This window comes from Buteo buteo, chromosome 19 (genome assembly GCF_964188355.1).
Source record: "Buteo buteo chromosome 19, bButBut1.hap1.1, whole genome shotgun sequence".
Lineage (NCBI taxonomy): Eukaryota > Metazoa > Chordata > Aves > Accipitriformes > Accipitridae > Buteo > Buteo buteo.
In genome coordinates, this window is record NC_134189.1 from 13,710,924 (window position 1) to 13,725,353 (window position 14,430).

The 14,430-nt window shown below is 45.7% G+C and overlaps 1 protein-coding gene across 12 annotated transcripts in view; it reads left to right on the top strand.

The window, feature by feature from the left end:
* The window catches only part of CACNA1C (calcium voltage-gated channel subunit alpha1 C), a 490,124-nt gene that overhangs the window by 448,853 nt on the left and 26,841 nt on the right, over nt 1–14,430 (top strand). For all 12 annotated transcript variants that reach the window (XM_075051200.1, XM_075051188.1, XM_075051198.1 and 9 more), the window contains 3 exons: nt 5,157–5,189; nt 8,164–8,292; nt 11,990–12,055. In XM_075051200.1, the coding sequence (XP_074907301.1) occupies nt 5,157–5,189; nt 8,164–8,292; nt 11,990–12,055 (228 nt within the window). The remainder of the gene's footprint in view (nt 1–5,156; nt 5,190–8,163; nt 8,293–11,989; nt 12,056–14,430) is intronic.

Consider the following 14,430-nt stretch of genomic DNA (forward strand, 5'->3'; position numbering starts at 1 on the left):
TGAGTTCATTTCCCCAGAATGTCTCTTTCCACCCTTCATTTTGTGTCCAAGAAGGTCACAGATGCAGTATGACTAAAGTAGGCAGGACTCTTGGAGGACGTTTAGATACAAAGACCTTGAGATAGAAAAGAGCGATATCCTGGAACTGCAAAGGAGCTACACAGCACTGCAGCCTTCTCAGGTGAACTCTACAGTGCAGATTCTCAGAGTCTTCCTTCCTGCAATGAGTAGAAAAAAGCAAGAAGTAAACATCTATCACCTGCTTCCTCGTGGGAGAAGGCTAACAGACCAATGGACAAGTTTCCAACAGATACAGCATCTTCATGGGTAACTTTTCATTCTCCAAATATCAACAGCAATCAAGGAAACATCTTAGCAGACATCCATCACCAACCACCAACTACTGCAAGTAGTCTCCTAAGAGCTTCATCCACAAGCCGTATTTTCCTCAGTGGAGAAATGCCGTTATAGATTATTTGTCACAAAAGGCAACATAAGCATCTGACCATTTGTTTTCTTGAGAAATATGAAGATACTCTGTCATATCATGGTGCCAAAGTCTCAAACACAGATTTTCTCTCATGTCTTCAAACCTAGGGCTACCAGGTAAAATTAGAAGTCTGCCATTGTACCATTGCATTGACTGAGACAACCCTGACTAACAAAGGAACAATAACATTGTGTATTCGGCTACTTAAATGTTCTGCAAATCAAGCCAGGCCAAAGTTCTCCACAACATAAAGGTTGGATTCTGTCTTGCAAAAAGAGATTCCTCCCTACAAATGGAAGAAATCTTGTTAGAAAGTAAAAAAAAAACTATCAGCAAGGAAGTTTTATGCCTCAAACATCAGGAAAAAATCAGTTTGGACTTCCTAGAAAAGACTGAATCTTCTGAAGGAGCTGAACTCATCATCTTCCACATGTCCTGTGGTCTAAAAAAATTACTACCATCAACAGTGCTGGTAATGGGAATGCCACCTGCCTGTACCATCATCTCAGTGGTAGTCAGGCTTCTACAACTACTGAAACATACTTAGCCATCAGTCAGGGAGCCTCTTTGGATATATTGATTAAATATATGCTGTACAAACCTAATGGAACTAAATGCCTAAATTCCAGCATTTCTAGGTGCTGCTTCTCTGGATAGCCATTACAGTTGTCAGCAAACCAGCCAAAGACCCCAGGGAACTCAGATGTCTCAGCATGGTCCTCCATCTCCAGTGTTCCACAGGGATGAGGTGGGATTGATATCTCTTCTCACGACTTTTCTACTGAAACTTTCCTTTGAATCTATTAATTAGCACACCTTATTTTTTCTTCCAAATCTTTATCTATCCAGAAGATATTCTAAGACATGGATATTTCAGAGGGAGTTGATACTACCATGATGGTACAAAGTCTTTAGTCTTTTTGCTCATATTTTTGCTCCTGTCTTTACACCTCTGAAGAGTCAATTCATCCCTTCTCAGAATTTCAAATGGATTACATTACAGCATAAACATTGTATGATATTGCCTGTTATGTATTGCCCTTGAAACATGGAAACTGGTTCTCCTGGAGTACAAATTTTATCCTCTTCTAGCTTCCAAAGCATTCATGCTATAATTGGGATTTGGAAATCCATAAACGCAACCTGTTAAAAACTATTTCCTTGACTTGATGGCAAGATCAGACACCAAGTTTGATATGCGAGTCTGATGCTCCCTGTACCCATCTGGAGGTGGTGTGTTCTTTGCAAACAGCCACCAGTAAACCTTACTCCCACCTACCCAGGTGGAGCACGATTAGCAGGAACACAGTACTATCAGTTACCTTATTCGGTGCTGTGGTCTCGAAGAATTTAAGTATCTCTCCATTGAATAAACCTGTTTCCTTTCCCAGAGACTTCCTTACCTGGGATCCTGAATTCATGATGGGCATAAGCTGTGCCTTTTTCTTTTGTGCCTGTAGGAGTTTTAAGAACGCACGCAGGTTATCAGCAGCTCGAGCAATGTGTCCATTTAAAATGTTGGTGCTCTGCTACACATTGAAAATAATTGATATGTGTAGGCAACAATGTTCTGAAGAGCTTTTCAGACATGCTTCAGGGATCCCTCAGTCTTTATCCTACTGCATCTTTACTTTGGCTTCTAGAGCCTGCTTTCCTGTTTCTTGACCTCTTCTGCTCCTTAGCATCTCTATTAGCTTTTTCAATATGGTGACATCAAGAGGGGAAAAAAAAAAAAAAAAAAAGAAAAAGAAACGGCCCAAGCAGTTTCATTGCATTCATCCCCATTGAGTGTCTTTACACAGATGCATCCTGCCTCAGATATTTCTTTTCCCACTCTGAGCCTGCAGGTTCCCTTCTACGTCATTCTTAATATGCTCCTGGGCTTGTTTGTGATTTATACTTCAGGTCCCTTTTCTCTATAATGGAAATTGTGCAAAGCGTCATCTCTTGACTGATCTCACTGTTATTGTTGTTGCTCTTTCTCATTCAGTTGTGTGCATGCTACTTGTGCCCCAAATGACAGAAGCAGGGTAGAATACTTGAAGTTCCTTTGCAGGTTAGACCATATGCAGAAGAGGTGGCTGCAAGTAAAACAGAATACAGCCAAGGCTGCCTTCTGTTAAGTGGTGTAGCTTCTCCAAAAGCTCTTTCAAAGACATTAAACAGATGAGGACTTGCTTTTGTACATTGTTCTGAGATTTGTAGAAATGAAATTCTGTCCACTTCAGATGGGCATTAGACACTGACTTTAATTCCAAGTACCTATCACCATGCCTCCATCCCTGTGAACTGATGTGACTCCTACGTTCTCAGGTGCCAGGTGCCTGTCCTTGCCCTAAAATTGGCATATCCGCATCACTTGCAAGCTTGAAGATTCTCATAAAATCTAGCAATAGCTCTTTTGGCTTTATAGTTAGGAATGGCTACACTTGAAAGACCCACTAAAGGGTTCTCAAATATCTGTGCTTAGGTCCATATGGTGACTTTTTGGCACAGGTGGAAAATGGTAGGATTTGGCTCCTCTCTGAAACCTTTGTGGATATCAGAAAATGTATTCAGCAACCCACAGCTGGGGGTTGATTTCCCCTTCATATACTCACGCACAAAATACTGTATGTACAAGCATATCAGGAACCTCAGCCCACAGTGCTACAGTTTGTACGAATACCACTTCCAGCATTAATGGAAACTTTCCCATGCTGCTTTTGAGACTTTACTGTAGGTAGTGATATAATTTGTTACATATTTGACCCCATCTTAAAACACAGGCCAGTTAGCGGGAATAAGAGAGAAGTCAACCTCTACTTCACTTTCTTAGCAGTGCCAAAGATACTCAGAACCTTTGGTTTCTGGTTTTTCAACATGATGCCAGTTCCTCTGAGTTGAGCATCTGGTATCAACAGTGCCTTATATAGTCATATGCTTTTATACAGATTTTTTTACTGTTACATTACTATTATCTGCACTTTCTGATAAAATACTAACAATATCAAAATGAAAATTAAGTTATAATATTCCACAGTAACTTACAAGACTTCTTCAGCCAGTCAGTCACAGATGCACCAACACTGTCAGCCAGGAAGGATGGAGAATCCTGAAAGGTGCTGAAAATTTTGGGGCTTCCTTCAGCTAGTTTGAAGGGGCTTTGTACCTTCTACCAGGAATGCAGCAACTAGCAGAATAAGCGTCCTTCTATTGTTAGAAAAGATGATTTGCAAAACTAGAAAGAGGAAGGGGGATGAGACAGAGAAACTCTTTGCTGGAAAGGAGATGTTTGCCCAGCAACACAAAATCAAAATCCATGCCTGGTCTGTAAGAAATGTCTCTATGGGCACCACTCCTTTATTTGGTATTCAAGCTAACTTTTGCCTGTATGTGATCTGAAAAGAAAACACAAGAGCAAACATGTGAAAGAGGAGGATAAAAGCAATGAAAGCTGACACAACCAAACCAATGAGTTAATCCGAAAGACTATTATGTGATTAGGTGCACCTTCAGTTTTTAATTGTTCTCATTTGCCTATATCACCAAATAGGCTGTGCATCCAAACTACAGTTTTTATTTAGGTAATACAAGGCCAGTGTGGTTACTGCAGCATCCTTGGAGAGCAGAAGCACACTGCAGGATTTCTCCACGGCACTAGAGGTGAATTCTGCCATTGGCAGAAGAAAAAATACATCAATTTCAGCTTTGTTAATGTAGTCACAGGAAGTAATGACAGACAGGTTTGGCATATGGGGCATATGGTAGAGGTTAGGCCTGAAGGATTATGTTACTATTGAACTGAAGGACTCCTGATAAAGCTGGTTTTATTTAATTTTCAGTTCTGCTTCTTATACCTAAGGGTATTTGCAGCCTTGGGTGGTTTTTAGAATTGCTCTCAGTATTGGAAATGGCCCTGGAATTTAATCAAGGAATGTCAGGCAGAGTGTTTGCAGCAACTAGACTCTTCCAGGCATGACCAGGGCTCAACCTGGCTCAGCTTGGCCTCCAAGGACACATCCATTGGGTCCCTGGAGCTTTGGTGAGAGGTGGGTGAATGTACAGCAAGCTAATGAGCTTTACCAACCCACTTTCCACAGCTGGTGGTGGGTGTTGTAGGGTTGCCAACAACTGATTAGACTGTCCCAACCCATTGTCTTAGTAACAACAACATTATCACCCAGAACTATGTGTAAGGGAATGGGGATATATAAATAGAAAGTGTTGCTTTAGCACTGGGATACTATGGGTTTACAAATCAGACTGATGCACCAGAAGCTGGCTGGTCCCTGTGCAGACATGGCCTAGATCTGAGTTGGGGAGCTAAATCAGCCCCTGTATCAAACTTGATAGTAGTGATACAAGAAACATTTTAACAATATCAGTACCTCCACTGCCTGGATGCCAGGATGTCTAGCACTCACGAGATACTGGGTGCAATTCACACGTGGTGGTAGTGGATACAGCTTACATGAAATTCAGTGGGAGTTGTACCTACTTCTGCCATAGCCAGCCTTGATCCTGGGCATCCTAGGGAACAAGCCCAGCCTCTTGTGCATTTCTTTCAAACACCCTTTTGCCCTCTTCTGCCATTTTGTTGCTCCTGTGTTAGCCAAGACCTAGTTTACTAGGGCTCTTGATTGGAGACTTATTACAGCTTATTTCTGTCTGCCTTTCTTTAAAGCCAGCTGAACATACCCAATGCTCTTCCTCTATGGTAAGACCGAAAATACAGACCACCCTCCCAGCTTCTGTGACACTCTTTCTAACACACTCCTTTATTCTCTTCCCCGTGATCACGAGTTCTCTCTCCAAGCCCAGCCTAGTTATTTGTGCATGAAGCTGCCATGTTGTGTATTGGTGTGAGTCTGGTGTTCACATGAGCTGTGAATATGCTGCACATGTGTATTTCTTGTGCATCCTGAGCTTTCCTTTGGTCAAGTTAACTGTCGTTCTGCCTTCTAATGAATCACCAAGAGAGAACTAGACCTGGTAAGATTTCTTGTTAGCCACAAACTATGTCACTATCAATGTGACACTGAATGAGTGTGCAATGTGCCTTCATGTCCAAGCCTCCAGACTAGAAAGGATTGGGACTCTTCAGTTCCTCTTCAATGAGGTGATTCACTGTAACACTTGAGTTCATACTTTGCACAAAAAAGTCATGCAATGGTGCACACAAACTCTGCTGCCTTGGTGTACAAGGCAGTTCCCACACCACCCCAACAGAGTTACAGTAACTCCAGTCTCTTGATTGCCACTTTGCAGAACCTCCCTCCTCTGGCAAGGATACACCTTCAAAAAGCTGGATGAAAGCCAGGAGAAAGCAAGCAAGGCTACTCAAGCAGCAGCTAAACTGTAGCCACCTTGTCTTAAAATGACCGTAATATCCTGAGGCATCACTGCGTGGTTTTGGCTAAGTGTTTGATGCCAGTAAATTGCAGATTTGTGTCAGGGAGGAATTTGTTCTATTATTTTATCTGCTGCTTAGACTTTGCCTACTCCAGGACCCTAGGAGGACAGGGATAATTCTCTGCCTAAAGCAGCTGCATCCTCTCAGCAAAGAAAGACAAAGGAACACTAAAACCTCTGTCCAGACACATCTCCCAAGTTGCTGCCATCCAAAGGGCCAAGCCAACAAGAGCAGCAGCAGGTAGAATAAGAAAGCTTTTTTTTTTTTTCTTTTTTTCTTTTTTTTTTTTTTTGTCACAACCACAGCAGTACTGCTGTCCACACAACTTTTCAATTTAGACCTCAACTCTCTTTTAGGTGGTATTGGAGTTAGGCCTCTGAGACTGTAGTGCTGAGAGCACTGAATGTCATGATTTTTGATTCCTTGGAGGCCACATTCCCTCCTTCACCTCAGAGCAATTCCCTCCAATTCACTGAAGACCCCAGCCTGTTGTCCAAGTCAGAAAACAAGAATGATGTGAGATGTAGGGAGCACTCAGGCTTTTCCTTGACACAGCCTGCTCCCCTAATCTTTTTCACCCAGTTACTGCACGAGCAGCAAGCGTCAGCTTCTGCTGCAGGCTGGAGGAAGCTACCCAAAATATCCACCAGTGATTCACCACAGATAGACAGACAAACTGCAGCTAGGATGCAATCCTGAACTATTGCACATAGCGCTGCGCTTTCTGTGCGAGCAGGGTGTACGCACACCAGCAAGCAGCTGTGGCCCCTGTGTGCTCCCCAGGCTGCACAGCAGGAGCTGGGGGCTGACGGAGCTGAGCACCCCTCTGGTCATCCTGGGTTGGAAACAGGAGCACACGCAGCACACAGGTACACGTCCTCATGTGGACGTTTAATCCCAGAAATGTAGGTCCGTGCGGTTCCCGTGCCGTGGGTTTTATCAGGAGCAGACAGGCAAGCAGCTGCTCTTTTCACTGCCCGATGACAGGAAATCCAAAGGGTCTGTTCTCTCTTGGTTTACACAGTGGTGAGTAGTTAACAGCGGGGGTGATCTGCACTGTTTCTTCCTCCTAAATGTTGCTCTTTTGGTGGCATTTAGAATCAAACTGTGGTCTTTGCAGCCTGGGTGGGGACAGAGAGGGGGTTTCCGTGCACTTCTTCGCTCCACAGCAGGTCAAGTGGCAGGGTGACAGTGTTATCTCCCCCCTGTGACAGGAGGTCACATTCCCACAGTGCTGCTAGTGGAAACCACCAGCTTCACGGGCTTCTCACAGTATTTTAGGGGGTTAACGAACTGGGAAACACGGCATTTTCTGTGCCTCGCCTCCCCTTGAGCTAGGCAGCGGGTCCTCCGCTGAGGCCCAGGTGAGCCTGCTGCCGTGGCAGTGCTCAGAGGGATGTTGCCTTCACACGTGTGAAGGCTGAGGAACGTCAGAGCTGGTTACAGGCCCAGGGGAAAATGCTTAGGGACAAAGCAGATGCTGTGAGAAAAAAAACAGCCCAGAAGAAAGACTATTTTAAAATACTGCACGCTTGAACAGTAGCAGTGAAGCCAAAATAAAATGTTTTTAAAAAAACCAAAGTCAGTGCGCAGACTGTGGGAAATACAAAGGGGTCATGAGAAACGCGAAAGGCCCGAACACAGGGCAGCGGGAGCGAGTGACCACAGCCCGGCCCCCCGAAGCACGGCCACAGCAGCGCAGGGACAGCGAGGCTGCCAGCGGTGCCAGTGACGCCAGCAGCTGGGCAGGGGGCTGCACGCCGTGCCCCCGAGGGGTTTCGCACCCCAGAGCAGACCTGGGACCTGCTAGTGTTTCCCAGCAAAGCAAGTGGGACATGGCTGATGCCTGACACCAGATTCACCAGAACTGCTGGCTGAGGCACTTGCTGGGGTAAAACATCCACGACAGGTCAGGAGAGAAAGTATCTTTCTTCTCCAGTACAACGTCAAAGGAGAATTGCATCTTTCCGACGGGAGGAGGAGATGTCATGGAAGGGTTTATAGCATAAATATCCCTAATCCCCAAAAGTCCAGGAGACCTGAAGAGAGAGGCCGATGGCCTTGAGAGCCCCCACAGAGTAGCCTTACCACCATGGGAGAGAGGGAAGGCTTGACCGGCCTCAGCCCATCCCTAGGGTGCCAGAGCAGCGCAAGCCCAGGGAGCGGTACCAGGACAAGGAACAGTGCAGTGAGCTCTCGGCATAGCATCCTCTGTGGCCCAGGGCCCCTGTTCCTCTCGTGCTGTTGTAACTCCTGCCTCTGTGCCAATGGCTTCTAGAACGCAGAGGAAAACTCTCGCATCTCAATCACCTTCTTCCGACTCTTCCGCGTGATGCGTCTTGTGAAGCTCCTGAGCCGAGGGGAGGGCATCCGGACGCTGCTTTGGACCTTCATCAAGTCCTTCCAGGTATTCCTTCACTTATCTCTAAGTAAGACCTAACTCCTTTTCTATTTCCCCTCGGTGGCCTCTCGGGGAGGGGTTTCACCCAAGTGCCTGAGCTCAAAGGCTGCGGGTCAGAGCCACGCACACTAGTGACCCGTGGCACAAATGAGAGTCAAGTAAATGGGGCTTGCAGGGGATGATTGCCTGGGTGTGAGTTTCATCTTTAAAGCATGAGTAATTGCTTGACACCTTCCTGAACAGCCTTGATAGTTCATTTCAACTCAATTACTGCCTGTCTGTAACCCTTCAATCTCCTCTTACTTTTTTTTCAATTTTAGCTGTATTTTATATCTGTTGCTTTAAGCGAAATACACAGCTATGGGACAGGCCTAGGTCTCAATTAAGCTCCCCTTAAGCCTTGTTTTGAGGATTTTCATTGAGTACTAGAGATGTGTGCCCCCCAGGCTTTCATCCCAGAAGAATTTGACCTTTTTGGCCCCACAGCTTTGGCCCTGGTAACAATGCCAAGTTATTAAATTGCTGCTTCTTTTGCCCTGGAGGCAGGTTGCATTTCAGTGGTACGTAAAGTACCAGAGTAGATAGGGGAAGGCGGAGGAGACCAGACTGGATAAGAATTGTCACCTCTGGGGGAAAACAAATACAAAGAGATAGCTATTTGCTAGAAAAACTGCTTCCAAACCAGCCCCTAACCACGTATAGAAAAATGGTAGCGATGAAGCATAGCATATTCCTGCATTTTACAAGTACTTGACCTGGATTTACTGGGCCAGCACAACCTGGATGTTAGCTGGGGCAGGTCTGGAGAAAGCATCAGGGAAAGACAGCACAGGAATACAAATGGTGGTCCAACATGGGAAAAGATGCAGGACACACCACTGGACAAAAGCATGGAAGACTAACTTGTGCAACATACAAGTCTTGAAACAGCAACCATATATCCCTCAGGTTGAGGCTTTAAATGGTTGATAGCATTTGTATTGACTCAAATTGGAAAGGAGCTGATCCGCGCTTTAAATCTTAAACCTCACCAGCTACAGCCCAAGCTGGGACCAAAGCCTGCAGTGCTGTGGATCACCACAACTTCTGCCTCTGTCAGTAGAAGTAGCACATGTGTACACCAGTGATCAGTCTGGACCTTTTCCAGTGCAGTTCTCGGGTGGTCTCAGTAGCCAGACCACCAGGCTCATGCAGAGGACTCTTATTTTGCACACTCCTTGACTGCCAGAGGATCTAATATTGCATAGCAGTTTTTTGACACATCCGTACCACAAGCGACTTTTTCCATTGCTTACACGGTTGCTAACTTCCAGGTTGTTATTTGAGCGGCTCCAGTGGGAACCATTTTGTCTGCATGCATAGGAATGAGATTCCCTTGGCACAGCTCAGCCATCCCTGATGCAGGGAACAGAGTCACACTTTCCAGCTCCCACTTCTCGTCCCCTTGCCCCTATGCCCCTCCAGCCTCTTTAGCAATAGCTCGCTCTTATCCTGAGCTCAGCTTGCCACAGCTCTTGGCTGGAGAGGATGAGATGGATGGGAAAGGGAGTGTCTGGTACTTCCCTCCAGTGACCTTCAGACCTCTTTGATTGGAGAGTCTCTTTTAGGCAGGGTTGTAGGGTGATGGGAGAAAGTATCAAGGGAGGTATCTTCCACAGTGGGGGAGGTGGGGGGAAAGCACTGCAGGCAAGTGCCTTTTCCCTTGAAACCTTTAGCCATTTATAACATGGTATTCTCTGCTCAGAGCTCCTCCTCTTGCAACTACTGGGATGCTCCTTTGGTAGCTAAGAATAGCCACTGTGCAGAGCTCTTAACTCAGCCACTCCCACTGACAAAATCTGGGATCTCTGCAGATTTTGTCTGGCGTGGGCTCTTCTGTGTGTCCCCACATGCTTCCAGGAAGCATCTCTGTTCACGCAGGGCAGCCTAATAAGCAACGAACTTGTGCTGGATTTCAGATGCCATCCTACCTACCTGCACAGCGCACAGTGCTTACATACAAGTTGGGGCACTGGTCAGAGGAGTTTGTGGTGGGAAAAAGCTCAGCGGGGTTTCCGCCTGCAGAGATAGCAACAGAGCCCAGGCTGGCGAGTGGGAGGAGTAGGAAGTGAGAGGGGTGCTGAGGGCAAGGCAAGGCTGTGGGAATCATAAGGACAAAGTTGTAAAGTCAGGGAAGGACAGAGACAGAGGAGGACAGAGCCAGAAGAGTGGAATACGGGAGGCAGGGAGCTGAAGGAGCCATGGGGAATAAGGGGCAGAGATGAGTAGAAAGGTGCATCAGTGGAGAGGAGCAGGCTGAGCAGAAGAACATGGAAAGAAAGTGGAGGACCAGACAGCCAGGAGAGAAGACACTTTTCTCATCCCCATTTGAAAGACAGAAGAACTGGCAAGGTTATGCACCTCAGGTCCTGTCTGGACACTATCCCAGGAGCTCTCCTTAGGTCTTGTGTGTATCAGGTCCCAACTAGAGCATCACAAAACATTTGGAGCCCAGTTCTGAGCTGGTGTATCTCCACTGACATTGTGGGGTAACCATGCAGATTTGTCTGACCCCATAAAACATAGAGGAATCTGTCCCTGAGCCTCGAGATGACGATTACAGACATTGTTTAAAGGTTTGAATTTTTGCCATTTTAATATTCAAATCTCTTTGAGATGATTTCTGCAGATCTTAGTCAAATCTCCATAGTGGTCAGTGAAAATTTTTCTTTGATTCTTCCTATAGGATTTAGCCCTGTTGAATTTAGGCATAAACATAAAATGTGCAAATAATCTTATATTTAAAAATAATAATAACAATAATATTGTAGGCTTTTTATACTCTGTGAGATGGGGTGTTCAAATTCCAGATCAGGGACTGTACTCACATTTTCAGGATGGATGTGTCCACCCATCACCTCTGAAGTAAGGTCTGGAAATCTCTGGTCTGAGCACTATATATTTCAAAAGCAAGAAAGTAGAAAATTCCTCCTCAAAAGCCTGAGCCTGTAAGGTCCCGAGCTGTGCCCTTGATTCCTGCCAGTGGTGGAGGAAACTGATAGCACTCAACACTTTGCTGATTGCACTGGCCTCTTCCTTAGGAGGCAGCTCTGCATATCACGGCTCTGCATTTCCTCTTCAGCAGCTGATCACAGACACTCGGTGCGTTGCAGACACCATCAGAGACACCTAACGCTGTACAGGGAACAAAGCTGATGCTGCTTTAGGTACTTAGAAAGGTACTAGCCATTGTAGCAGGAGACTTGAATTTGGATCTCAGCAGCTGTTGCATTTTTATTTCACCAGACTGGATCCAGAAAAAATCACATTGCCATTAGTGCCAGAATAATACTGGTTATGAGAGTTTTCTCCTCTTGGTAAGCAGCTGTAAACACTGGTTTTGCCCTCACTTTCCTCACTCCGTCAAGGGCAGGACTGGCTTGAAGGCAGCAGAGCTACACCATCACGAGTGGGAGCAGAGTCAGAGCCTGCCTGAGCTGGGTGGCAGCAGCGTGGTGACGGGGAGGGCAAGCAAATGTGGGCCTGTAGAGGCATCTAGTGGCCACCTGGCCAAATTACAGACTCCACGATTGGGGCCAGCCTCTTCCCAGTTTCCCAAAGCCACGAGCGTGAAGCAGGCTCCAGTGTGCCGGCCTCGGTGGAGACACAGTGCTCTCTTTTTTTGTTGTTTTTTTTTTCTTTTTTTTTTTTTTTTCATTTCTAGGCTCTCCCCTATGTGGCTCTTTTAATAGTGATGTTGTTCTTCATCTACGCCGTGATCGGGATGCAGGTAAGTGATGCTAAAGAGCTCAACTGTGTCTATCTTCTTCTGTTAGAGTTTTGGGAACTGACTTATAAAGTAACTAGATCAATGTGTGGTTGTCCAGGCTTACAAGAATGTTTTCACCCAGTAAGGTAAGACGGTAGCTAACCTTGGTTGGAAAACATTGTCTGCCTATGCACTTCCAATGGGAGCACAACACACTCCAGAACAAGAACAAAAACCAACCCATTTAATGGCAGAATGCAATATACAAACCGTAAGAGGACCTCCTCACTCTCAAAGGAATACCCAGCAGCAGCGGCAAAGGAGATTTACTGCCTCGCTTGTTGGTTCAAATTAGTTGTTTCAGTGGGCTTATGGCCACACTGCACTGAACAAACCCAATTTTTCTCTCGCATCACTTTCCCACTGGCATAACTTCCACTGAGTTGTAAAGAACAGCTTTTGATTTACACTCATGAAGGTAAATTTGGGATCAGACCCAATGTACTGACGCTCTGTGCTTGTGCCAATTCTTCAGGAAGCTGCATCAATACAATATCCTATTCAGTTTGCAAAATGAACTTGGAACCAGTCTGAGCATTCAACTGTGCAAGGAACTGATGCTGCATGCAGACCATTGAAGAAAGCATGTGATACAGGCACAGCCTGTGACACTCCCAGCCTCATTTGCCATGCTGCTTTTCAAACTAAGCTTCACTTTCCACTTCGGTGTTAATCAAAGATCTCAGACAAGTCAGCCATCTGCGACCAGAAACCAAAGTATAGAAAGGCATGGCATAATTGCTTCAAGAGATCTTCAAACATGATAGGCTTCTTGGTTTCACAGTGCTGACAGAATTTGTAACAAAATTCATCTGACCTCTGTGACCTTGTTTTAATTTGTTTCCTGTTATTATAATCACATCTTTTCACAGACTCCATCTACCCTGCTCCAGTCTGAAAAGTAAAACTAATCTTTTCTTGAATTATCACAGGTTATCTCAATTGCCCCCAGTAATTACAGCTGTCATTTAGTCTACTAGGCTCGTACTGTAAACTTGACAGTTTTGCCTTTAATACCTAACTAGCTCAAATGGCCAAGATCATACAGGATTACCTGTGCTATACAGAAAATCACCTGAGAGTGTTACACAAGTGTTATGTAGCTACACAAAGCATTAAAAATGGCTTCCAACCACCCACGCAGGTGGGGGTCTACAATGATCTGGGCACTGCCAGGGCTAGATATTTTATTTTGTAATTCTATTCCCTTTTCTGTCACCTAGTTCTAACTTGGCTGTTTAAGCCTTGGCTTACATTCAAGCCTCTGTTTAAATCATCTCAGCAGCCTGAAGATCATACATCTGTCTTTCACATTGATCTAGATTAGTAGATCGCTTCCTGCCCTCCTGTCTTCCAATGAGAAAACCAATTTTTCTTGTCTTCCCTCTTTGCTTAGAGCCCACAGACCTGTTATTACTTTTTGTTCAAATGGCTTCTCAGAAATGTTGTGTGCTGCTCTCTTGAACCTGCTGACACATAGAGTTCCTTCACACATAGGGACACGTAGGAAGGAAAATCCTTCCTTGCTTCATTAAGCAGCTACCTTGAAAGACTACGTGTACCAGATCTGATGAAAATACAAGAATTTCCCACATAAAGGAGACCTACCACTTTATCTCAGCTACTGCCCTGACTTGGAACGTAACAACATTCAAGCCTCACTACATAATGTGCTCAAATGGAAAAATCCAAATCGATGCTCCTGGATGAAGCCACTCAACTCATGGCCCAGGAGGCACAGACTGGAGAGGCCATGAGAGAGGAACCTCTACCCATAGCTCCTCGTAGGTGCCTAAGGCAAAGCACCCGTAGCAGCTGCCGCCAGTGCTGTGTGAGGGAAGCCGCAGGGTCGAAAGGAAAATCAGACTTCCAGCATGGGAAGTTCCCTTGCCTACGCTTGCCTGAAATGAAAAATATGGGCTGCCTCGGCTCAAACTGCCTCTGAGCATTTAAACTGTCCTCCTGCTCCTCTTCAGTGCAGCTGGGGCTGTCACTGCTACCCACGGCATGGGGCGGTCGGGGCTGGGGAAGGCCCACACATCCATGAGGAACCCCTGCAGAAATCCTGCCATGTACAGACCCTCCCTCCCGTCTGGCATGGCCTCCCCGCCATTGTCCCTGCACTTCTCTCCATCTCATTGTTTCTCTTGGGGTGTTAATTTGCAGTGACATTTGCTTGAAAAGAAGCTCCATGTCCTCTCAGAGCTGCTCCGTTCCTCCTGCTCGTTTTGGCTACGAGATTACAGCTCTCGGTCCTTGAGATCTCTGCCATGTTGCTATCGATGGGCAATAAATAGTCCTGACTGACTATGCTGTGCAGAGACCTTTCTGCTAGG